We start from the raw sequence: 27868 nt of genomic DNA, 5'->3' as shown, positions 1-27868 counted from the left end.
GCGTTAAACTGCAGTGTAGGGCCTCAGGTATTACGACAGGGGCTTACAATCCCAGCCGTGTCGTTACTCAGCAATGCTGAGCGGACGTAGAGCCAAGTGGAGGACGGAATTGTTTACCCGGAATGCAGCGTTCTGTAGCAGGAAGCGTTCACCGTTCTCGCTTCTTGGAAAAAATAAAATACAAAACTTACACGAAGCACTACACAAAGGCCACGGCGTGCAGCGTTCGTTGCGGGCGTTACGAAAGCGGGAGGGGGGGGTGTCACGTGACGTCGGAGCCGCTGCCCCGCCACTTCTGGGACATTTGCTTTCCTACAGAAGGGCGTGTGTGTGTGTGTGTGTGTGTGTGTGTGTGTGTGTGAATGTCGTACGTGGTTGTGAGTGTTGTATTGTTAAGTAAGTAACTTTGTATGTCGCGATCTCACTTTCATGTTGTTCGCGGCTCGTGGTCTTGCGGTAGCGTTCTCGCTTCCTGCGCGGGGGGTCCCGGCTTCGATTACCGGCGGTGTCAGGTATTTTCTCTGCCTCGAGATGACTGGGTGTTGTGTGTCATTCATCGTCATTTTGTCCTCATTCACTCGCAAGTCGCCGTAGTGGCGTTACAGAACTTGCGGAGCGGCGGCCGAACCGCCCCAGCCACCTGTGCCATACGCTCATTATTTATTGCTTTCATTTTTCACAATGACAGTTATCTTTCAGTTATTTTTCTTTGATTTTACGTTGGGAATTGTCTTAATGCATGCAATCTAAATGTGCCGCTGCCCTATCGAAATGATTTTTAAAGCTGAATACAGTCGTGTTGCCTTCCCAGTCTCGCCCAGACACAGAATATCGCGTATCCAGCGACTTACTTACCTGTACGACACGTATCACGTTCTTCTGTCTGAAGTGTGGAAGCTTTGTTCACAAACAAAAAAAAATGTTAAAACTGTTGCCGGTAGTAATCTCAGATTCGACATAAAGAGCGGCAAAGTACAGACTAGTATTCTAATTATCAGTATGTTCTCAGTTTTAACCTCAGAGCAAAAGTTTTCTCATTGTTCTAGTCATGTCAGAAGGCAGCACCATGCAGCTCACAACTTTTACCTAGCTCATTATCTAGAATTTATTCAGCTTGGTACTAACAAGGGAACCTCCCCATCGCACCCCTCTCAGATTTAGTTATAAGTTGGCACAGTGGATAGGCCTTGAAAAACTGAACACAGATCAATTGAGAAAACAGGAAGATGTTGTGTGGAACTGTGAAAAAATAAGATAAATATACAAACTGAGTAGTTCATGGCAAGATAGGTAACATCATGAACACTGGGACCGCAGGAGCGCTGTGGTCTCGTGGTAACTTGAGCAGCTGCGGAACGAAAGGTCCTTGGTTCAAATCTTGTATCTACAGAAAATTTTAATTTTTTATTTTCAGTTTATGTGACAAACTCTTATGTTTTCATCACTTTTTTGGGAGTGATTATCACATCCACAAGAAAACCTAAATCGGGCAAGGTAGAAGAATCTTTTTAACCATTCGCAAAGTGTACAAGTTAGGTGGGTCGACAACATATTCCTGTCATGTGACGCACATGCCGTCACCAGTGTCGTATAGAATATATCAGATGTGTTTTCCTGTGGAGGAATCGGTTGAGCTATGACCTCGCGATCAAATGTTTTCGGTTCCGATTGGAGAGGCACGTCCTTTCGTCTACTAATCGCACGGTTTTGCGATGCGGTCGCAAAACACAGACACTAAACTTATTACAGTGAACAGAGACGTCAATGAACGAACGGACAGATAACTATGCAAAAATAAAGAAAGTAAAATTTTCAGTCGTGGGAAGACTTGAACCAAGGATCTCTCGTTCAGCAGCTGCTCACGCTACCACGGGACCACGGCGTTGCTTATTTTTTCACAGTTCCACACAACTTCTTCCTGTTTTCTCAATTGATCTGTGTTCAGTTTATCAAGGCCTATCCACTGTGCCAACTTATAACTAAATCTGAGGGGGGTGCGATGGGGAGGTTCCCTTGTAAGTGGCAGAACAGAAATGAAAGAAAATTACTGATTCCCTTAGAATTGATCCTTTCCAAAACAGACCGAGCGAGGTGGCGCAGTGTTTAGACACTGGACTCGCATTCGGGAGGACGACGGTTCAACCCCGCGTCCGGCCATCCTGATTTAGGTTTTCCGTGATTTCCCTAAATCGCTCCAAGCAAATGCCGCGATGGTTCCTTTCAAAGGGCACGGCCGACTTCCTTCCCCGTCCTTCGCTAATCCGATGAGACCGATGACCTCGCTGTCTAGTCGCCTTCCCTGAAACTACCAACCAACCAACCTTTCCAAAACAGACGTTATTTTATGTTTAGAAGAGAAGTTCTGACACAGTACTCCCGATGAAGTACGTAAGATACTTCGGAGTACGTCTTGACTGAATAAAAATTCCCTCGTATTTAATGCATGGGTGTCTGCTGCATCCGAGCCCTGAAAAGCAACCAGTGTGATTCTGTCGTAATTACCGGCGGTGTAGGGGTCCTGTTTGTTTCGGTTATCATCACAGAGGGTATTAGTACCAACTAAAACACTGTTCTCAATAAGATTTCTGTTCAAAATATAATCTGTTTACATCTGTTCCGCTCGCGAATGCCGCGTGGGTGGCGCAATCGTCGGTAAGGTCTCTTTGACAGCAATTTCTCGATTTTTCTCGTCGCGGTCATTCAACTGCAAGCCTAAAACCTTCGAAGATACGCTTTGGCACGCCACTTTTTCAATTACAGGCCACACGTCCTGTGGATAAATTCAGTCGAGACCGTTTGTAGCGCTCAACTTTTAACGACTTGTCTCCTATAACACCAAAATCTAATGGTTCCATCTAAACCTTACGTGAATGCTATATTTCGGCTACAGCACCGAAATCTAACAGTCCCATGTCATCCCTATCTGAACGCTACATTTAAAAACTCCCTTAGTACGTCTTTTTCCGACTTATCGAATAAAACTAAGTATTTTTATTCCATTTTCGGAGAAATGCATCGGCTGTAAGGTCCAATATTCGTTTTTTTTCTGCAATTTTTGTTGCTATTTTATGGACGTAACGCGTATTTTCAAACTCCTTCTGCAGGTTGTTGGTTTCAAATCAAGCATCACAACGAAGACATCGTCAAATGCAAAATGAGTACGCACATCTTAGATGTGAAAAGCAAACAAATGTAACAGATTACGTCAAGTTGGACAGTATATTGTAGTAAGCGTTACTGTACAGCATATAGTTCAGAATCTGTAACAAGAGATTCATTTTTTTGCATTCAGATGATGCAACTGTATGGTCACTAATTTTCACAACTTTTTCAAGAGCGAAAATTTTTTTGAATGATTCTAACCTATTTCTTTCCCAGAGGCAGTTATTCGCTGATTTTTGTAGACTTCATGGCGGAACCACTGTTACATATTCTTGGAGCTGCTTCTGGACGCACTCTGCTAGATCTTGTAGCATATTTGGAGTGTTACCTGTGTGGATTGTGTCTTCATTGCCCATCACATCTTCTTTACACGATTTCTCTTCAACGTCTATGTAATTGTACTCTAAATCACGTAACACTGATAATTTTTCGTCCACTAAAAGTTACGCAAAGTTACCGTTATTTAAGCTTCTGTTTCTCACTTTCGTTGATATGGCTTTTTTAATGAATGTGTCTTTCTATTCAGGAAGTTTTACTTCTGATGAAGGTATATTTATATGTACCGAAACCTTGGTCAAGAATTTTAATAAAAAAATTCTATCCTGCAACTGTTTTTGGCTGCCATCCTTTATTGTGAAGTTACGCAAGAACTTATCCTTCATTCAGGTGTCTGTAACTCATAGTAGAAAACCTCCTTTAGAAGAAACATCTTTGCTCTCCGTGACAAAGGGCTAACAACAATAATGGTTAGCCTATTACTCGACCACCAACTGAAACTAGACTCTCCCAATGCGCCATGAAGCTTACATTCCAAGTTGCAAATGAAATGTGGACCCAGTTAGTTATGGTCGCAGATGGCGCCAACCCAGTGCAAAGTATACCTTTCAGCATAAAAGTTACCGTTTTCGCTCTTACGTGTTAAAATGTGACGATAAAAATCGTAGTTCAAAATCGCTGAAACCCCTTTACTGATTACTAGTTTCAGATCATTGACGAGTCATCTCCCGATCTAAATATACAAAAAACAGCATAAGAGGTGAACAATAGCATAATACGTTTTATGTTCAAAATTCCATTCTACGATACACACACATATGTAAGTAGTAATATGTATTGGTATGTATCAGCCACGAGGCATTACACAGCGCCATAATCTGGTGAGATGAACCGCTCTTGGTGTCACGCACACACTGAAAGATGTTATAGACCGTGACAAAAGTAATGACGTACGAAGGCCATTTCGTAAGCGATATACACGTTTAATCTCAGCTAGTGCTTGATTTGTGATAAAATGTTTCCGATACTGTGACCTTCCAGGGTGGGAGTAAGGGGTGTGCTTCTGAAATTTAGAAGTCTTAATACGTTATTTTAACGCTACAAGAAAAGTAACTGTGGCCACAGCCGAAAGCAGTGCAGTATTTTAAGATACAGGAATGTATGTGCAGTACTGGTGACCACGTGCAGTACGTGAGGCTGGGCGCAGATTCAGGTGCGCATAGCGTGTGTGGCGCGGCGCGCCCTTCTGTACATTCACAGGTTCAGACGGGGCAGCCCGCGAACACGCGTTGCCCCACCCTAACACCGCGGTGGGCCGGAAAGGGGGGGGGGGGGGGAAGCAGTCCTGCCGGGCGCTCACTTCGCCGTGGCGCACAAGGGCAGTGCAAGTGTTGCCCACCCGAAAAATACGGCCTCACTGTACACTGAATTTTATCACAGGGTGTTTACGACCCAGGAGATACGGGAAAAACCCGGGAATTTTTCCTTGTTTTAGTTTTCAGGCCGGGTGGACGTACCGCCGAATTGCTCAACACGTGGGGCGTGAGGTCTCCACAGTACATCGATGTTGTCGCCAGTGGTCGGTGGAAGGTGCACGTGCCCGTCGACCTGGGACCGGACCGCAGCGACGCACGGATGCACGTCAAGACCGTAGGATCCTACGCAGTGCCGTAGGGGACCACACCGCCACTTCCCAGCAAATTAGGGACACTGTTGCTCCTGGGGTACCGGCGAGGACCATTCGCAACCGTCTCCATGAAGCTGGGCTACGGTCCCGCACACCGTTAGGCCGTCTTCCGCTCACGCCCCAACATCGTGCAGCCCGCCTCCAGTGGTGTCGCGACAGGCGTGAATGGAGGGACGAATGGAGACGTGTCGTCTTCAGCGATGAGAGTCGCTTCTGCCTTGGTGCCAATGATGGTCGTATGCGTGTTTGGCGCCGTGCAGGTGAGCGCCACAATCAGGACTGCATACGACCGAGGCACACAGGGCCAACACCCGGCATCATGGTGTGGGGAGCGATCTCCTACACTGGCCGTACACCACTGGTGATCGTCGAGGGGACACTGAATAGTGCACGGTACATCCAAACCGTCATCGAACCCATCATTCTACCATTCCTAGACCGGCAAGGGAACTTGCTGTTCCAACAGGACAATGCACGTCCGCATGTATCCCGTGCCACCCAACGTGCTCTAGAAGGTGTAAGTCAACTACCCTGGCCAGCAAGATCTCCGGATCTGTCCCCCATTGAGCATGTTTGGGACTGGATGAAGCGTCATCTCACGCGGTCTGCACGTCCAGCACGAACGCTGGTCCAACTGAGGCGCCAGGTGGAAATGGCATGGCAAGCCGTTCCACAGGACTACATCCAGCATCTCTACGATCGTCTCCATGGGAGAATAGCAGCCTGCATTGCTGCGAAAGGTGGATATACACTGTACTAGTGCCGACATTGTGCATGCTCTGTTGCCTGTGTCTATGTGCCTGTGGTTCTGTCAGTGTGATCATGTGATGTATCTGACCCCAGGAATGTGTCAATAAAGTTTCCCCTTCCTGGGACAATGAATTCACGGTGTTCTTATTTCAATTTCCAGGAGTGTATTTACTGCTAGTTTCACAGTATCGACCATGAAAAAGTGTTCATAGCACATAACGTACGTGTTTTAGGACTTTGGTTTACTTGACCTTTTTCCAGTCACTTCCCTTTTTAGAGATGTCCATTCTAAGTGGCTAATGAGCTATCCATTACTGCAGCATCTGTAGCCTCAGAGACCTTTAAGCGTATCTCTTCATTCCGTAGTGCTTCCCACTTCTTTGCATATTGGTTCTTCCCGACTAGTCTCCTAAACTTGAGCCTGCTCTTCACCACTACTAAATTGTGATCTGAGCCTATATCTACTCCTGGGTACACCTGACAATCCAATACCTGATTTCGGAATCTCTGCCTGACCATACTGTAACCTAACTGGAATCCTCCTGAACGGAGTATTTGCTATTACTATATGAAATATTTCTGAACTCGTGTTTCTTCTTCCTCGTTCCTTCTATACGAGGCCCATCCATATTCTGCTGCTACCCTTGCTTCTCCCCACTCCCCCCTACCACCGCATTCCAGTCCGCCATTACAACTATAATCCGTTCATCATAAGAATAAACATGATGTAAACATTGCACTATGTATTCTTCCGCGTTTGCTGGAACAAGCATTTAACTTGGACAGCACTGGCCGGTCAGCTGGTGCAGCCAACCTGCAGTGGCGTGCCCAGCTGCAGTTCACACGTACAGAGAGGCGAGCAGAGGAGCAATACAGCTTCGAATGTCATTCTTAAGCAGGATGAAATAATACACTGCAAATTTCCCACAATACGCACCTTTGGCGACTAGACGAAAACCGCACCACTTTATGGTTTGTAGCTTACGTACGATTGTAACTGAAAACAAGAATGATGAAAATTCCTAACCGCACGGTAATTTTTCTGCATAAGCTGTGTGTAACGCAAAAAGGTATTGAAGGATTTCACCGTGTAGTTAAATATTGTAGCCACTACCTATCATCATCAGAATCCACAAAGCCAACCAGGCGCAGCATTTTCTCTTCTTTTATGACGAGCCATTCTATATCCCGCCAGCGTTCGACAGTGGCGTCCGAGAAAGATGGGTGCGTTAATTCCAGTACAGCAGTCTTGTTACTTCTCCCGCCAAATCGCGCAGCTTGGCTCCACATCAGTTCTGTTGGGTTCATACTGTAATGGTGCAGTAGCAAATGTAATTGTGCAGCATTTGTATTATGTGCTCGATGCTGTCAAAATGACTGTTTTTCTCGTTTCTGTGATACTACGACTGTGGTATAAAACGATGGACCTAGTCCAAATATAGAGGATTTGGTTTTTATTTTTGCCTTAAAAATTAAATTGTTATGGTTTCTTAATTTAAACAACTTGTATGAACAGTCTTTCATCAAACATCGATAATTAAGAATTTGTATTTGAAATGGAAACAGGTATTTCGAGTCCGTTACGTAATTAGAAACAAGAATACGTGCATTATTCATGAAAAATGATGAATTTTATAATTAGGAGATGTAGGTATTTCAAATTGAACGAGAGATTTCAACTAGCGAATAACCGCATTTGGTTCATATTCCATTATTCTACGAGCCGCCGGCCGCTGTGGCCGAGCGGTTCTACGCGCTTCAGTCCGGTACCGCGCTGCTGCTACGGTCGCAGGTTTGAACCCTGCCTTGGGCATCAATGTGTCTGATGTCCTTACGTTAGCTAGGTTTAAGTAGTTTTAAGTCTAGGGTACTGCTGACCTCAGATGTTAATTCCCATAGTGCTTAAGAGCCATTTGAACCATTTTCCATTACGCCACCAACTGCGCTATACGTTCAGTAAACATTCGTGACCTGCGTTATACATAACGCTGGAGAAACTTCAAAGCCGATAATCTCCCTAAATTTATGAAAAAAATTACCAACAGCCTATTTTTCGGCACTTCTTAGCCGTGTTCCACATGCGTGTTTCACCACGGAACAGAAAGTGGCCTCAGCCATTTTCATGCTGCGCATTAAGAGTGCAACAATCAGATCACAACGCTCCAGAGACAGCGACTGTAGACGATTTTTGAAATAAAAACACGTAGCTAAAGCATGATTACGAAAAACATTGACGGCTGTTAATATATTAGAATATCTGCGTTTCATTTAACGCAACTTAGTAATAAGATACCTGATACACAAGTAGGACCTACTTCTAAGAGTGTTAACAACACCAGTGTACGTGTGCTACGGCTTCTGACCAATCATCGCCTTTGTTTACATCATCTTTATTCTTATGATGAACGGATTATACATTTTCATCTCCCTTTATATACTGAATCACCGCTTCAGCCCTGAAAACTGCCCTGTCACCGAACGGTTCACAGTAATTCACTCTGTCCTACCTTCCTTTTCATAACAAATCCTACTCCCGTTGTACCATTTTCTGCCGTTGTTGATATTGCCGTATACCTGTGTGACTGAAACCCATGTCTTCTTCCCATTTCGCTTCACTGAACCCCACTGTGTCTATATTGAGCCTTACCATTTGCCATTTCCTGTATCTAGATTGAGCCTTACCATTTGCCATTTCAGATTTTGCACCCTCCCTACCACAAGTTCAAACTTGTGACATTTCATGCCCCAGGTCATACAACGTAAACCTTTCGTTCGTTTTCCGCCTTTTCCTTTGGTCGCCTCCCCCTAGACAGTCCCCTGAAAGGGATCCGAATGGCTGACCGATCCGGAATCCTTTGCCAATGGGGGAATCATCAGCCCACTTTCTCGATTACAGGTCACACGGCCTCGCGTGTACATACATTCGAGACTGTTCATAGCGACATCACTTTTAACCACTTGTTGGCCGTGACACCGAAATCTAATGGGTCCATCTAAAGCCTTTGTCAACAATATATTTAAAAGGTCGCTTAGTACGACATCGCTTTTTGCGACTTATCGTATAAAAGTACGATGTTTAATCCGGTTTCGGGGAAACACATCGGCTGAAACGCCCAATGTTCGTTATTGGTTGTTGCGTATTCGTAGACGTAACGCTTATTTTCAAACTTTCGATTTCAGCAGATTGTTGTCTTCAAATTAGGCCCACAACGAATACATTGTAAATGCAAAGTGCGTACGCACATCTTAGATGCGAAAAGCAAACAAATATAACGGATTACCTTAAGTAGGACAGTATATTGTAGTATGCATTATTGTACTGTATTTAAAGTTAAAGCAACTGACTTGGCTGCTGTCATAGAAAACTAGAAAATTAAATCCCAATGTGTGCTGCACGAACAGTTCGACTACGTTTGCAGCAGCACGGACTACCAGCTCGGAGAACATGGCTGCGGTGACCCTTGACGCTGCATCGCAGACAGGAGCGCTTGCGATGGTGTACTCAATGACGAACCGGGGTGCAAGAATGACAAAGCGTCATTTTTTCGGATGAATCCAGGTTCTGTTTACAGCATCATGATGGTCGCATCCGTGTTTGGCGACATGGCGGTGAACGCACATTGGAAGCGTGTATTCGTCATCGCCATACTGGCGTATCACCCGGCGTGATGGTATGGGGTGCCATTGGTTACACGTCTCGGTCACCACCTGTTCGCAGTGGACGTTACATTTCAGATGTTACGAACCGTGGCTCTACCCTTCATTCAATCCTTGCGAAACCCTACATTTCAGCAGGATAATGCACGACCGCATGTTGCAGGTCCTGTACGGGCCTTTCTGGATACAGAAAATGTTCGATTGATGCCCTGGCCAGTACATTCTCCAGATCTTTCACCAGTTGAAAACGTCTGGTCAATGGTGGCCGAGCAACTGGCTCGTCACAATACGTCAGTCACTACTCTTGATGAACTGTCGTATCGCGTTGAAGCTGCGTGGGCAGCTGTACCTGTACACGCCATCCAAGCTCTGTTTGACTCAATGCCCAGGCGTATCGAGGCCGTTATTGCGGCCAGAAGTGGTTGTTCTGGGTGCTGATTTCTCAGGATCTATGCACCCAAATTGCGTGAAAATGTAATCACATGTCAGTTCTAGAGGAACATTTTGACGAGAAACATAGGAGCAAGTGTAGGCCTTCCTGTAATCTATGTTCAGAATACTGTCTTACCATTTTGGTTCTGTTGATTAAATTTTGTGATTCAATAACTGAAGCGGAGGTGTGTCCTTCCTGGCTGCCCTACCTCACAGCACTCACTGCAAGTTCTAAAAGTGCTCAACACGTTACCTCGTTCAGTCCAAGACCACCTTCAATATGAGTGAACCGTTCACGTCGTTGCTCCTTCTTTCTTCACTTATTGAAGGTTTTTGCATTTTGATGGCATTCTATTGCTGTACGTAGAGGACAAACGTAAGAAAAATTCCTCTTCAGTCCCTCTCGACAAATACCGCATTATAAAAACTGTATGTAGGTGCACCGTATTTCTGCTGCTTTTCCGAAAGTCAACTCCAAGACAGCCTAAAATTTACAGACGTGAAATTATTATTAAAATCCAAAGAAAACAACCGGTTTGTGCGACTGTCAGCTGTAACTACCGTAAACCATCGGTCCCTTGTACGTCGTTACAACCGGTTTCGACTGTGTGTTGTCTCTGATGCGGTGTACAATATATCAACACAGAAATCAAGGGTTTTGCTCAGTTCAGGCATTCGCCGGAACTAGCGAGGCCCTCTCACAAAACACTGTAAGAAAAAAGGATCGTAAAGATTCCCGTTTTCTCTCCTTGTCTTGTTTTCTGCCATTTTCAATGATTATAATGCTTTTTTTGATAAAATCACAGTTAAGTTTTTGCAACAAATACGTACTTTCAAATTTTTGCAATGACAAAATGTTTTACCGCCTATCACAAGTGGTTTCCATTGCGCCCTGCATCCTCGTGCTGGCTGATCACTGCTGATTCTTCGACATTTCTGAAGCAGTTTCGCAGCCCCCTCCGGCTCCTTTGACAAGGCCGCTGGCGGAACGAGTGTGACTTTTTGTGCCAGAAGTCTTTGGCCGCCATTGCCGATTGTTTTTATTCTAGAATTAATCAGTGGCGAGGCTGGAACCGAAGACCAGGGAAATCGTGGTTATTAGTGAAATACGCGACGCGTAGACCACGGGTGCAGTAATCTACACACACACACGCAAACGCACAGAGAGAGGAGGAGTGTGGGGGGGGGGGTGGGGGGGTGGGGGGTGGGGGGGAAGAGAGAGAGTGCCGCTCCCAATGGCACGAAAAGTAAACAAAAAAGGAACGCATCCCGCAGTAACAGAACTACAGGCTGGTGGAGCTTTGGGGTTGCCATATTTCAGTATTTCACAAGGCAGCGAAGCGGTAAATATCATAGAAAATAACATTAAATTATAATCAGTGCACAAAAATACGCTCGGATTCAGCTGTGTCGCCCAAAAATCGCGTTCATCAAGAAAACTATCGCCTAAATGGCGATGGCTGTATTCTTTTCAAAACTTTTGCCTAGTTTTCTGTCATTAGTGGACAAAATGCCGAAACGTGACACAATCTTATCACCTGGGTAGTATCAGTTACGAAAGTCAGTTCCGATATGGAACCATTTTTTGGCTGTGGGGAGGGGGGGGGGGGGGTGTGGTACAGGATGAGAGAGCGCATTCTGTAGTTCGTTCGTTTCCAAAAGCGCGCTGCTTGAATTCCTCCGAGCCGGCAGCGCCCTTCGTCCCTCCCTCACCCTTTCTTACGAAATCTATTTCTGCTCTTGTGACACCCCAGTAACTGACGCCAGCAACTTCATGCACAGTTAAATCTTAAAGATGTGTCCTCATCCATGCAGTGTCAAATGACTAAACATGCACGTGTAAAGGAAAAACAAGCTATGTCAGAATTCAATCGTTTGTTGCGGGGCATTTTATTTTATTGCACAACATCTGGTTTTCCTCGATTCTCTTCCGACCCCGGGTAGTTCTGCGAGCCGAGCCGCTGAGCTAGCAATCCCTGGATTCGGGAGACGAGGTGGTTTGAATCTATCTGCCGTCAACGTTGAAAATGATTTTCAGTGGATTCCCATTTTCAGTTTAGTCAAATGCCAGGGTCGGTTCCTTACTATAGCGCACAGCCAGTTGCTTTCGAGCGCCTTTATTTCCTGAGAGATTCCACTTCCCTTAAAGACGCAGCCCCTCTGCTTAAATGAAAGCAGCTGCATCAAGGGCACGCCAAGCATCTGTTTCGAGGCACCCGGCGCTAAAAGCAACATGACAAATAAATAACTCAAATGCTCCTCATTTAGCGTCACGCATGTCTGCTGGATTGTTGTGCAAGGCAGAAAATTACCTCCCTTATATTGCAAGAAGTGACATGCATACTTATATGAGAAAATTTGGGAAAGCGTAAGACTGGATAATTCCAAATCGTTTGCATTTTCGGCGCCAGAAATTATTCTACCTTCTCTGTCGAACAGACTTCTCTCTACTCCTTTACACTCACAAGGGCAGCTCACCTGCTCCCTACAGATTTATGGTCTCTGCAGGGCTCGGCCAGAAGTCAATGCGACATAAATGGGGGCTCCAGAAGGCGAAGCGTTTAGCAAACAGCAGGTGTTTTGGCGCGGGTCGGACGAGGAATGAGCCATTTGTCAGCACAGCTCCCAGTCAGCGGTTGGCGCACCAGAGAGAGTTCACAGCGGTGAACCGAGGGTCCTGGGGCCGAGTCCCTACATGCAATCTCTTTAGCTATTTCCTTTCATTTTGTATGTCACATGCACTACAAATAAAACGGAATAATACTCCAGACTTTGTATTTATTAGTATTTTAATAAAAGGCACGAAAACGAATCGGAAAGTAAAATTTGAGATTGCGAATGTAAGGGCTAGCAGAAAAGTAATACCTCAGAAATTTTTTGTCTTAAAGTGCTTTAAATAATTCAAACTTTATTAGCGGTCTACATTTCCGCTGGATGGACAAGTAGCGTAAATGTTCAGTTATTTCCCATTTGTTTAAAAAATTACTGTATTTTAATTAAAATCTAATCTCCCTTTGTACTGGTTAAAAAAATGCCAATTGGCATTTTTATACATAGCTCAGATATTATAAGGACGTTTTGGACTACTTGCACACCATTTTTTTACTGGCAAGAGAACTTCGTGTTTAACACGTTTTTATAACTCTTTTCTGTGGCTACAATTATTTGCACCCCCATTACTGGCATTGTTACAAGTTCATTTCTATTTGGCAGCGATTCTAACCAACATAAACCACTGCCACTATCTGCTAAACACTGCACTTCTTCGTTACACACTTGCAGAATACTTACTGGCTGATTCAACACCTTCCTTTCATTGCTGGTGTCAGAACCCTCCTCCAACAAATCGTTCACAGCCTCCCTTCAATCGAAACCTTCTCTGTTTCCAGAAATTAGACACATTTTTGCAGAATTACTCTTTTCTCCCTATTCTGTTCACTAAATGAAAGCTCAAATTTTTTCCAGCGCTTCGTCATTCTCCCTTTCCTTTCTGTCTCTCCCTTTTTCCCACAATTAGTTGGCTGACACCATTTTGGTCACCATTTTCCTGCCTATCCCTTGTAGCCTCACCAACGTCGTCATTTATAGACGCTAGTATTTCTTCTACACTGACATCAGTAATCTCCTGTAATTCTGCACCTTCTGTACTTTCTCCTTCCCCAGAACATGACTCGACTTCAACTTGGTTACTAAAGACTTTCTGTCAATCACGTTCTGTCAGATTTTCCGCAAATACATCACCCACTTCGTCTGCAACACTGTGCTTATTTTGTGTGTCCGTCCAAAAATCCCCTAAACCTCCGTTAAATGTACAGATTTGTATATAGCGCGTTCCGCCTGTTACTACCTTCTTTTGCTCCTCACTTACAATTCCTGGCTGTTTAGTTCTAACACGTACGTAGGGTTTTGCTAGCGGGTTCAAATTAGTACTTCCCATCTTGTAAATGCTAGCCCTTTCACAGACGGCATTTAGTTTAACGGATTCTCGGATTGTGTACCATTTCTTATGTCCACCACCATTTGCTGTCGCCTTGGCGCATCATCGTCCTCTCACACCGGAGAATACGGTCGATAATACTGCACCTGCTCCCCATTATTTCGCCTATCATTTGGTGGATAGCGCCACCTCTCGGCACCTCCGCCCCCGATATTTCCACGGCACTCGCCAATTGTGTTCACGTTTACAGTGTGCCGCGGTTCGGCATTGTTTGGTCGTTCGATACAACATCTACTTCTACGTGATTACTCTGCTAATCACAATAAACTGTCTGGCAGAGCGTTCAATGAACCACCTTCGTGCTGTCTCTCTACCGTTCCACTCTCAAACGGCACGCGGGAAAAAGAGCACTTCTATTTTGCTGTGTGAGCCCCGATTTCTGTTATTTTATCGTGATCATCATTTCTCCCTATGTAGGTGGGTGGCAACAGAATGTTTTCGCAATCGGAGGAGAAAACTGGTTATTGAAATTTCGTGAGAAGATCCAGTCACAACGAAAACGCCTTTGTTTCAGTGATTGCCACTCCAATTGACGTATGGTGTCTGCGACACTATCTCCCTATTTCACGATAATACAAAACGAGCTGCCCTTCTTTGTACTTTTTCGATGTCATCCGTCAGTCCCACCTGATGCGGATCCCACACCGCACAGCAATACTCCAGAATAGGGCGGACAAGCGTGGTGTAGGCAGTCTTTTTAGTAGACATGTTTCTCCTAAGTGTTCTGCCAATGAATCCCAGTATTTGGTTTGCTCTACCCACAATGTTATCTATGTGACGCTCCAATTTAGGTTATTTGTAATAGTAATCCCTAAGTATTTAGCTGAATTTACAGCCCTCAGTTTTGTGTGTCTTATCGCGTAATCGAAATTCAGCTAAATTCCTTTAGTACTCATGTGAATAACATCAAACTTTTCTTTATTCAGAGTCAATTGCCACTTTTCACACCATACAGATATATATTACCTAAATCATTTTGCGAGTCAAGGCGGTAAATGACAGCATCATCTGCAAACAATATGTGATGGCTACTCAGATTGTCTCCTATGTCGTTAATATAGATCAAGAACAATAGAGGGCATATAACACTTCCTAGGGGAACGCCGGATATTACTTCTGTTTTACTCGATGACTTTCTGTTACTGCGAACTGTGACCATTCTGACAGGAAATCACGAATCCAGTGGCACAACTGAGGCGATACTTTGTAGGCACGCAGTTTTGTTAGAAGACGCAAGCTTTCTGGAAACCTAAAAATATGGAATCAATTTGACATCCTCTGTCGATAGCACTCATTACTTTATTAGCTTAAAGAGCTAGTTGTGTTTCACAACAACAATATTTTCTGAATCCGTGCTGACTATGTGTTAATAAATCGTTTCCTTCGAGGTACTTCATAATGTTCGAATACAGTATGTGTTCCAAAACCCTACTGCAAATCGACGTTAATCAGATGGGCCTATAATTCAGTAGATTACTCCTACTTCCCTTCTTGGGTATTGGTGTGACTTGAGCAATTTTCGAGTCTTTAGGTACGGATCTTTCTGTGAGCGAGTGGTTGTATATAATTGCTAAATATGGAGCTTTTTTTTATCAGCATACTCTGAGAGGAATCTGACTGGTATGAAATTCGGACCGGAGGCCTTGCCTTTATTAAGTGATTTTAGCTGCTATGTCACACCGAGGATATCTACTTCTATATTTCTCATCTTGGCAGTTGTTCTTGATTGGAATTCAGGGCTATTTACTTCGTCTTCTTTGCTGAAGGAGTTTCGAAAAACCATGTTTAATAACTCTGTTTTAGTGGCACTGTCATCGGTGACTTCACCTTTATCGCGGAGTGAAGGTATTGATTGCGTCTTGCCACTGGTGTGCTTCATAAATGACCAGAATCTCTTTGGGTTTTCTGCCAGATTTCGAGACAGAATTTCGTTGTGGCAATTATTAAAAGCATCTCGAATTGAAGTACGCGCTATATTTCGAACTTCTGTAAAACTTTGCCAATCTTGGGGATTTTGAGCTCTTTTAAATTTGGCATGCTTTTTTTTTGTTGCTTCTGCAACAACGATCTGACTGTCTTGTGTACCATGTGGGATCAGTACCATCACTCATTAATGTATGTGGTACATATCTCTCAATTGCTGTCTATACTATCTCTTTGAAAACATACCACAACTTTTCTACACTCATTACGATTTGCATGCTCCTCCTCATACAACAACTTGTCAACTCTCTCCAAATAACTAACGAATTTATGGAAGTCATCCCTCGGAGCTGCAATAATTTTGTTTCGCCAGTTCATGGGCAGTTATAATACCTTACAAAATTCTTTTGGATGTACATTTCCTGTTGGATCAAAACGTAAAAACTGCGTGTTAGCGACATATGATATTTCAGACGATTCTGCTACAAAAGTACACCCACTACTGTTAATTCCATGTCTGAGGCTAGTTTCAACTTGGCATAATCTACTGCTATGCTCACCCGACTTATTTTCAACCTCTTCTGCCTGGTTAGTCAGCTGAAGAACATTTTCTTCTGACACACCCACTAGGTCACACACATTTTTTACTTCATCCATACATTTGGCATATTCTTTTATCACATCTACCCTTCGTTTGCAACAGTAACTTTTTTCAAGGCATCTGTTAATTCAATTTTTACAGCTCTAATGGATTGTTGGGAGTTATTCTCAATTTGAGAAATTTTGCCATCTACTTTACATTCTAACGACTTCAAATCATTTTCTCACATTTTTTTTAAACCACAATTTGCCTTACAAGTTTTTCGTTGATTTTCTGGCCAATTGTTTCGGCAAAATTAGTATGTTCATCTTTTATAGAACCCATTATAGCTGCAAACATTTATTGCATACATCTTGGTTCTATTTTCTGCATTACTGTTTCCTGTTTATGTTGTTCCACCGATACCATACCAAATTTTGTATCCAAATTTGACACATTTGATTCAGTTACACTACCAGCATTGCCATCACACAACTGGTTGTTACCGATTTCATGCTTCATGTCACTTCCAGGCTCTACATTATCTCCACCAGTTACATTAACTGACGTACTTGAAGCAGCTTCTACTCCACAGCCCGTAAATAACAAAGAAACATCGTCAAAAATCTCCTCTTTTTACTTTAACATCTACTAGGCTTACTCCTCTCTGTTCAGCCCTGCTGGTTTGTGAAGCACTTATATTCATTGAGGGTCCATCCTCATTTTATCGTATTTTAAAATGTTTATCACCTTCCATGTTACTCACTGTTTCAAAACACACACACACACACACACACACACACACACACACAACCAAATGTAACAAACTTACCTTTCATTGAATGCTGCAGCCTCGGCATGCTGAAACGGAGTGTCATACCACCTCAGCCTGCCGTACCAGTGTTAAGGGTCCCCGCTCATCGTGTAAGTTGGCATCACTGCTCTTATGTAGTGCTGCTCGTTGATACCGCTATGACGCCGTCTGCTGCTTCGCTGCGCTCTGTATTACATCTTCTTTCTTGTCAGTCTGTCCGGCGTCGCGAAATGGGTTGGGTTCAAAATTCCGCGTGTACCGATTTACTAAATTTTTCATTATCGTTGACTATACGGTCTCTCACTAAATTTCCCTCAACCACGGATTCAATGTACCACGGCTTTTTTACTGTTTTCCCCGGCATGTGCTCCACGTGCGTCATCACTGTTCCTGTTGCCTGCACCTACCTGTGAACTCGTTGCAGCAGATCACTGGTAGGAAAGCCGAGCAGAAACCTGCCGTACTGCGACGCGCACCAGGCTGCATACAGCGTAACTATTCTAAGAATTGGGAAAAGGTCTGAATTTTGAGTGAAAGGTAGAAGTACTGACAAAATTTTGGTATATTCTGAAATTTAGAATTGCAAGTTCACTGCCAAGCCCGTGCTAATCGTAACACAGTCATGCGCAAACCCTTTCATTCACGTTAGCAAGTCTGTGGTAACGTATTTCCCGAAATATGAACACCTGCTAAGCAAGGATTGTTCTTAAACGCAAATGCTCGCCAGTTTATCAGTGTCTAATTAATACAATCAACTTTTTGGTCATCGATCTTCTCAATGTGCCACGTGATAATTACTTACAAGATGTGTACTTCCTAAAACGTCTGCATTCAGTGTCTTGAAAATTTCTCACACTAGTTCGTACAGCGTTTCTCAGTATAACAATATCTACATATTTACACATTCACGCGTCATTCACACTGCTGAAACGTATACAAAACTGTACAAACATAAATAAACAAAAAATCATTCAAGAAGTAAACAGAAAAATTCACAAAATAACATTCTCTTGACCTGTTTATCGAATGTGTCTGTCCCCTACTTTACTCTGGTGGATGAAAATTAGAACCACATACTCTGCTGAGCCCGATTCAGACCGTCTGCCACTGTACATGAATGAGTCATTCTCCCGATAAAGTCTTGAGACAGGATCTCACTCGTACACCCCCTGTGTGAAACAAATCCTGCAAGGGTACGTGCATAACCGCTAGTTGAATGACGAATAATACAGATTCGGGTCATAAAACAATCTACATCTACATCCATACTCCGCAAGCCACCCGACGGTGTGTGGCGGAGGGTACCTTGAGTACCTCTGTCGGTTCTCCCTTGTATTCCAATCTTTTATTGTTCGTGGAAAGAAAGATTGTCGGCATGCCCCTGTGTGGGCTCTAATCTCTCTGATTTTATCCTCAAGGTCTCTTCGCGAGATATACGTAGGAGGGAGCAATATACTGCTTGATTCCTCAGTGAAGGTATGTTCTCGAAACTTCAACAAAAGCCCGTACCGAGCTACTGAGCGTCTCTCCTGCAGAGTCTTCCACTGGAGTTTATCTATCATCTCCGTAACGCTTTCGCGATTACTAAATGATCGTGTAACGAAGCACTCTGCTCTCCATTGGATCTCCTCTCTCTTCTATCAACCTTATCTGCTACGGATACTACACTGCTGAGCAGTATTCATGCAGTGGGCGAACAAGTGTACTGTAACCTACTTCCTTCGTTTTCGGACTGCATTTGCTTAGGATTCTTCCAATGAATCTGTCTGGCATCTGCTTTACCGACGATCAACTTTATATGATCATTCCATTTTAAATCGCTCCTAATGCGTACTCCCAGATAATTTATGGAATTAATTGCTTCCAGTTGCTGACCTGCTATATTGTAGCTAAATGATAAAGGATCTTTCTTTCCATGTATTCGCAGCACATTACACTTGTCTACATTGAGATTCAATTGCCATTCCCTGCACCATGGGTCAATTTGTTGCAGATCCTCCTGCATTTCAGTAAAATTTTCCATTGTTACAACCTCTCGATATACTACAGCATCATCCACAAAAGGCGTCAGTGAAATTACGATGTTATCCACAAGGTAATTTATATATAATGTGAGTAGCAACGGTCCAACGACAATCCCCTGCGCCACACCTGAAATCACTCTTACTTTGGAAGGCTCTCCATTGAGAATGACATGCGGCGTTCAGTTATCTAGGACCTCTTCACTCCAATCACACAATTTGTCTGATAGTCCGTGTTGTCTACTTCATTCATTAAACGATTGTGGGGCACTGCATCAAACGCCTTGCAGAAGTCAAGAAACACAGCATTTACCCGGGAACCCGTGTCTATGGCCCTCTGAGTCTCGTGGACAATGTTGTTTTCTTGAATAACATGAGATGTAAAGAGAATATCTCGTTGAATAAAGTACTGCTATAGATCTTTACAATCTTTTTAATATTTTGGTAGATGTCCATTTTGAACCATTTCCAGACCAAGTAACATTTCGCTGTAGAAAAAATTTGGGGATAATGTCTTTGCCGCATCTGGAGCTTGTACTCCAAATGAAATGTGCCGAAAGGAAATGAACTCTTGAAAATGTTATTGCTAAAGATTTGCAGTTACTCACCAATGGCATCAGTCTGACAGAAAGGGTGTGATAGTGTTAAAACTGACTGATGACAGACAACATTTATCAACTGTTGCTGGAGAAAGGTGTGCCTGTCTCTCGTAGAAGTATCGTCAGTCACCTGTATGCTGAAAGGGCTGCTCCGCGTTGCCGTGTTTCAGAATTGTCCACAATGGAAGCAGTTAAGGGGAGTTGGAATGCCGGAAAATGGAAAAAATTCACATTTTCAGTTTTTAACCTTATAACTTAATTTGAAATTTTCTGCTTAAAATGGTGCAAAATTTGTTAAGAAATTCCAATTGGAAGTATTTTTATTTAATTTTTCAAAATTACATGTGCGCCCAGCAAAGTTACCCATCTTGTGATTTGTACACATTTAAATCTTCGCATTTCCGAAAACATTACATATAGAAGGCTGTGGATTTCACTCTTCAGTTGTAGAATCTTTGATCCTTCCATAGGTACCATTGTTTTTACGACTAGCTGTGTTTATTGTTCAGTTTTTGATCTGTGAGTGTTTGTTTTGAGCCTCGAGTTTAGTTTGTCGCTCATTTGGAGTTTGTTATCTGTCTTGTTTTGACTTTCAGTGGTGAGTGCGTAGTTTCTACGATGCCTAGGAGTGCATCATTATTTAAAAAGCGAAAGTTTCGCGGTAATAGATTTACAAATAACGTTTGTTCAAGTGATTCTGCTTCAGCACCTGTTGATGCTGGTGAAAGTTCTGACGTTTGTACAGCTGAGATGTGTGAAGGAGACACGCCCACCAGTGCATCAAAAAAGAAGTTATCAAACTGTGCAAGTGAAATTACAGATGAAGCTTCTAATGAACAATATGTTTTAGTCGACTTTCCTGTTTTTACTGAGTTTATGAAGAAATGTTTGTGTTGTAATCTTTGTGGAGGTTCTTTTGATATGAACATAACAAAATCTATAGGACTTTCCTGCAAAATTGCTATAGTTTGTGCCAGTTGTGAAAATGAGACCTGTTTTTGGAGCTCTAAAACATGCAGTAGCAATTTGTTTGAGAGTAATATCAGGCTAATGTATGCAATGAGAGCAATTGGTAAAGGACATACTGCTGCTCAAACATTTTGTGCCATAATGAATCTTCCACCTCCACCTGCTAAAATTGACAATTACACTGAAGTGATAGGAGATGCTGTTCAGTCTGTAGCAGATTTATCAATGAAAGCTGCTGCCAGTGAAGCAAAATATATAAATGAAGGAAACCCAGATATCCCTGTTGCTTTTGATGGAACCTGGCAGAAAAGGGGTCACACATCCAAAAATGCTGTTGCTACTGTTACTAGTGTGGACAGCGGTAAAGTTTTGGACTATGAAGTGCTCACTAAACATTGTTACCATTGTGCATCTGGTAAGATAGAAGCAGCTCACATATGTAGCAAGAATTATGAAGGTACGAGTGGAGGCATGGAGGCTGCCGCTGCTGTGAAAATGTTTAGCAGATCAGAAAAAGAACGGGGAGTATTTTACACAAAATTCCTTGGAGATGGGGACTCCAAGGCATACAAAAGTGTTACAGAATCCATGCCATATGTCAATAAGACAATAACTAAACTAGAATGTGTCGGTCATGTTCAGAAACGAATGGGCACTCGTCTAAGGAAACTGAAACAGAATCTGAAGGACAAAATTTTGTCAGATGGTAAAACCATTAGAGGTCGCCTGTCAGATAAAATTATAAATGAATTACAACAATACTATGGTATGGCAATAAGAAATAATGCAAATAATTTGCAGGAAATGAGACAAGCTGTATGGGCCACATATTTACATCGATCATCAACTGATGATAATCCTCAACATTTTGCTTGTCCAGATGGTCCTCAGTCATGGTGCAATTATAGAAAATCTCAAGCTACTGGGGATCCTTATCACCATAAAAATTATATTCCATTGGCTGTTATGGAAGTAATTAAACCAATATATAGAGACTTGGGGCATCCTGATCTTCTGCGAAAATGTCTTCATGGTTGTACCCAGAATCAAAACGAGTCGTTCAACAACCTCATTTGGACTCGTGTACCTAAGAATGTATTTGTTGGGATAAAAACATTGAAATGGGGAGTCAGTGATGCTGTTATTTCATTCAATGATGGTCATATGGGTAGGCTAAAGGTCATGGCAAGGCTCGGCATTGCTCCTGGTATCAACACCATCAGAGGTCTTCAGCTTCTGGACAGCGTGCGAGTAAGGAAGGCTCAGTATGCAGCTGAATTTAATACAAAAAAAGCAAGGGCAGCAAGGAGAAGAAAGCTTCTAGGTGAAGAAGAAGAACTAGAAGATGACCCTGATTACTCTGCTGGACACTTTTGATAATAGAATAAAAGGTATTTGTGAATTTTCATAATAAATTACTTTAATCGCATTTTCTGGCATTTGACATTTTTAGTGTTACATGTACCTTTATCTCATAAACCACTCAACCAACAACATTCAAATTTTCAGAAATGCTGCAAAACAGTTCAAAGAGGCCACTGAACTAGAATCATGACAAGAACTGGCTTATTCTCTGAACTAGGGAAGTTTATGTTATACTTTTTCCAATAAAAAATGGCTTAATGGTAAAAAATTCATAAATACTATACCAACAAAAAGAAAACATTGGTTCTAGTTCAGTGGGCTCACAATATATGCTGAAAACCTCTGCCAGAATTTCAAAGTTCTGAAGATAATAGTTCCAAAGAAAAAGGTACACAAAGTTAGCAAATTTAACATTGGCGAGATAGGGCATTCCAACTCCCCTTAAAGATGTGACGGAGACAGTGACGGTGGACCTGGGTGCACTCCTGGACGCCGGGGACGACGCCGTGGTGATACTCGAGGCAGGTGACACTCGGCTGGTGGCGCACAGGGCCGTCCTGGCAGACAGGAGCCCAGTGTTGGCGGCCATGTTCGCGCACGACACCCTCGAGACGAGCACCGGCATGGTGAGGATTGCCGACATCGGGGGCCCGGTGCTGAGACAGCTGGTCTCCTACCTGTACACCCTGCGGGCCCCCCAGCTGCCCGGCACGGCCCCCCAGCTGCTGGCCGCAGCGGATAAGTACGGGGTGTCGCAGCTGAAAGCGGAGTGTGAGAGGCAGGTGGCCGCTCAGCTGACTGTCGAGACCGCAGCGACCGCAGCCGTCCTCGCAGTCCGCCACTCCTGCAGTGACCTCAGGCGAGCCGCCATCGAATTTATTAAGGCACGTACCCACGAGGTGATGGCCACTCAGGGGTGGGCAGATGCGATGCTTCATCAACCGAAGGACTTGATCGAAGTGAGCAGATTGCTGTATGATCCACCACCAAAAAGCAGGTAAGGGCGAGACAACCCACTCATTCGTGTCCCTCAGTTCTGGATGTGTGTGTGTGTGTGTGTGTGTGTGTGTGTGTGTGTGTGTGTGTGTGTGTGTGAGTGTGAGACTGTGTGTGCATTTGCTTGACTATAACGTTTCCTGTGAATTTCCTTAGATGTGTCACTGCTGTAAGATACGCAATCATAGACCGTCATTTCCTGCTAGCTCACGATGCTATCATTGTCCTCTTGTAGCAGGTTAGCTGAATCCCTAAGCTGAGTCCACTTCATTAACAGGTATGTTTTCTAGCAAAAATCATCAAACAACCAATTTATAGACATTTATCTGTCGAACTACACGTGTAGGAAAGGTGGTTCTTTAGGTTTTGGCATCAAGTGTCAGGAGAATAGGATACATTAACTGTGTGAATGCAGCATCACGCAGTCTGCTGTGCACACAAAGCTGTACTGCCCAACCCGGCCTCAAACACAGTGATGTGTGTAGTTTGCAGCCGGCAGCTCTTATGGGTTGCTGTAAGCCTGTTCGTATAGAGCAGCGTTTAAAGTTGTTCAGTGCCTCTGTGGCTGATGACAATGAGACACCTCTGAATAGTGTCACGCTGCATGAAGACGACGACCGAGTACGTCACTTCTGGCCGACAACTCGAGCAAGGAAGCGTACTGCACAACGGTTCGAGGAGGGTGGCAACAAATTTACAGTTTTCGACAGCTGATGTTGATCTGCGGAATTTTCTTCGTGTAGAAAAGCAGATTATCAGAGTATTCACTATTCACACCTCAGTACTACAGCTTTGTCTCTGTTACATAGTTTGTCTGTCACCTTTTTCTGTGTGCAAGCCATGTCAGCAAGTACATAAGGGATTTTAATTGCTTTAAGGGAATGTTGTTGTTGTTGTTGTTGTTGTTGTTGTGGTCTTCAGTCCTGAGAATGGTCCGATGCAGCTCCCCATGCTACTCTATCCTATGCAAGCTTCTTAATCTCCCGGAACTTAGTGCAGCCTACATCCTTCTGAATCTGCTTGGTGTATTCATCTCTTGGTCTCCCTCTACGATTTTTACCCTCCACGCTGCCCTCCAATACTAAACTGGTGATCCCTTGATGCCTCAGAACATGTCGTACCAACCGATCCTTTCTTCTGGTCAAGTTGTGCCACAAGCTCCTCTTCTCCCCAATTCTATTCAATATATCCTCATTACTTACGTGATCTACCCATCTAATCTTCAGCATTCTTCTGTAGCACCACATTTCAAAAGCTTCTATTCTTGTCTAAACTATTTATCGTCCATGTTTCACTTCCATACATTGCTACACTCCATACAAATACTTTCAGAAACGACTTCTTGACATTTAAATCTATACTCGATGTTAACAAATTTTTCTTCTTCAGAAACGCTTTCCTTGCCATTGCCAGTCCACATTTTATATCCTCTCTACTTCGACCATCATCAGTTATTTTGTTCCCCAAATAGCAAAACTCCTTTACTACTTTAAGTGTCTCATTTCCTAATCTAATTCCCTCAGCATCACCCGACTTAATTTGACTACACTCCATTATCCTCGTTTTGCTTTTGTTGATGTTCATTCTCCTTTCAAGACACTGTCCATTCCATTCAACTGCTCTTCCAAGTCCTTTGCTGTCTCTGACAGAATTACAATGTAATCGGCGAACCTCAAAGTTTTTATTTCTTCTCCATGGACTTTAGTACCTACTCCGAATTTTTCTTTTGTTTCCTTTACTGTTACATAAAAGAATAATCGTCTGGTGTCACGGCTTGTATGGAAGGTGTTCAGAAAACTGGGAGAAGTAAGCATCGGTGCTCCAGTGTATGGCTGCTCACACCTCTCGCACCCTGGACCACCTCACCAGACAAGCCAGTCCTCGAGGCAGTTCTGGCTGGTTGCCTAAAATTGAGTCTTCTCACCTCATTTTGTCGACATCTCTATTCAGCTGTTAGATAAAGCTCACGCAGTACTTAGATACATTTCCTTCTGTGACACACAGAATACCATGCTTTACTGCATCTTCGATGAACAGGTATCCGACCCGTCTGCGTGTCTCGATCGCTCCATGGCTTTTAGATAGCCACCCAATGAACACTACAGACTTTCATTCTACTGTGGCACACCATATGACATTATCTATCCCATCCATTGTTGTTGCTATTGTGCCTCTGATTTCTGTGAGCATTAAAGTCTCTCTGCGTCCAGAGTTACCTTTATTCTGCACCATTTTACAATTGCATATGTCCATAAAAGTCTACTAGCTACTAACACTGATAAATGATCATTTATTTTTCATTTAGGTTTTAATACTTTCGTAATATTTTATGTGCTATTTGGCATATCAGAAATCTTGTGTTTGAGATGACACTGTGCATTCCCTGATCCAATTGTAATGAACTTATAGCCAGTACGTAAATCATTCAGTGCTTTTCTCTTTTATTCAATAAGATTATCATAAAAATTCATGTTTCAAACAACAAACATACTACATACAGACACAGAGATGTTAGTGTTTGTTTTCCCATGATTGGATTGGGGAATGACACAGCTTACATTAACTACCTCGTGGTTTCATATGTGCTTACAAAGTGAGGATGCTCACTTGAAAAATGTTTAAATTTCTGTCAACCGTATTTAATGAATGAAATTTAGAGTGTGGTAATACTGTTATGACAAGTAACTGTTGCACGGCCACAGCCTCTTTCTGGTGTCAAATGACGAGTTTCACCTTGCCGCACTGTCTGCTGTACTAAATTCCTTCCCCAGCTCAGCTTCAAACACACTGTCAACAAGTTTTTTTCTGTACCTCTCAAAGGCCAGTTTTTAAAACAGGCTTTGAACGATGTCTGATGATCAAAAGTATAACATTAATTACATTAAAAAAATTTTGAGAGCCAGACGAGTGTTGTGCCTGATTTATATGCATGTGCTACTATGCTCAGAAGTAGCCAAATGACCTGAACTGCATTCCACCTGGTTTGTATGCAGCCACATAACTGTCTTGCAGTTAGGCTGTTCTCTTTCTCATACAGTCGTTTCACTACACAAAATCATTACTACAAGAGACCACTAGAGAAAACTGCCCTTTCCTGCTATTGTCCATATGAAAACCAATACCACAATAACGTTATTATCAGAAAACCCATTACCAGAGCTGGCGGTCCTCAGTGCTTGTAAACTAAAGTTAATTACAATAAATGACATTTCAAAAAGCAAGATTCTGCTTCAAACGACATGCTTCTGTATTGGACTGGAACCCAGGACTCCAATCCGGTCACTACTGTCTTTGCTAACAAAGCATGAGAGATCTTAACTATCATTTTAACCACATGTAACAGCATTGCGCTTGTTCAAACTAGATATGATGAGGCATAAGGTTTTGTTTTGGACAGGGATTGTGAATGACGCACAATAAAATCTTATAATTTTATGTATCGAAATTTTTCACCACTAGAGGGATGATGAAACTGAAATGATTATACAACAAAGTATTCCCCCACTGCGTTCCGAACCCAGCACATATCGCGTTGTTTCCTAGCCACATATAGATGCACAATGTCAGTTTATTTCACCACTAGTGAGATGTGCTTGTGTCTGAACTAGAAATTATGCGAGGAAAAGTACTCTGCTGATAGGGACTCTTAACCCTGTACATGCTACCACTACACACGAAGAGGTGTTCACTGTCAAAATACTTTTCCACCAGTCACTAGGAGTGGAATTTATAAATCTGAAATGATAGGCCAAAAAGTTCTGTGCCTGATTCAGTCGTAACTGGCACCAATTGTTATTGTGGACATTGCATGCACAAATGCTAAAAATCATAATTGCTTTTCACCTATTACTTGCAGTGCGAATGCTACAACTTGAAATTACACAGTGAAAATTTTTGTACCCAACTAGTATTTAAAACCTGACACCTGTATCTTTCATTGAAACCTGGATGACTGTGGAATGTTGCAGACACAACAAAATGATGGAACTGTATCGTCCGAAAAGTGTTCAAAATGGCAGAAAGAGATACCTGAGTTAGATTCTCAGTTCAGCACCAACATTTTCAACATTACAAGTTCAAATAAGTGTGCTGTGACTTTACATGATCATTGGTTCAGTAATGAAATAAAATTTCTGGTATAGGAAAGGTTGATGATGGTGAGCTTCTAATTGTCAGACTATGTTGTTTAACTGAACTCAACAGAAGCTAAGAGTCTTTTCATAGGTGTTTAGTGTTCGGCTGATCAGTGACTCGAACACAGAGCTTAATCATATGAAGCTAGAGCCATTTTAACAGACCACCAAACTTTCAGTCCAGTGCCATTGTTTTGTTGTTAACGAAGGATGCTTCTAACTGGATGAGCGTTCCCTTTCCCTGGAGGTTAATTACAGCCTATACAAAACATTCTTTTCCTTGTTAATCCATATCAATGGTCACTAGTTGCCTCAGCTACCTAATGTGTACTTTCGACTTGATTTTGTAATCGATGAAATAAAATCACATAATTGTCAACTGCCTTACTGGAATTATCGTAGCCTATGGAAATTTCTGCAGGAAATGTTGCTCTCACCTGAGCAGCTGTGATCTTCTAAGAGTTTAGGTTGCACCAATACTAGATCACACAAAAAAACTCAGTGACA

At 42.9% G+C, this 27868-nt stretch overlaps 1 protein-coding gene across 1 annotated transcript in view; it reads left to right on the top strand.

Moving 5' to 3' along the window:
• LOC124591158 (neurogenic locus notch homolog protein 2-like) overlaps positions 1–27868 on the top strand; it is a 90401-nt gene that overhangs the window by 19261 nt on the left and 43272 nt on the right. Inside the window, exons 2-3 of the mRNA XM_047131709.1 lie at positions 20069–20089; positions 22674–23229. Coding sequence (XP_046987665.1) covers positions 20080–20089; positions 22674–23229 — 566 coding nt within the window. The 5' untranslated portion in view covers positions 20069–20079. The remainder of the gene's footprint in view (positions 1–20068; positions 20090–22673; positions 23230–27868) is intronic.

The sequence above is a fragment of the Schistocerca americana genome, unplaced genomic scaffold (genome assembly GCF_021461395.2).
Source record: "Schistocerca americana isolate TAMUIC-IGC-003095 unplaced genomic scaffold, iqSchAmer2.1 HiC_scaffold_81, whole genome shotgun sequence".
Lineage (NCBI taxonomy): Eukaryota > Metazoa > Arthropoda > Insecta > Orthoptera > Acrididae > Schistocerca > Schistocerca americana.
This window is presented reverse-complemented; position numbering and strand designations above follow the sequence as displayed.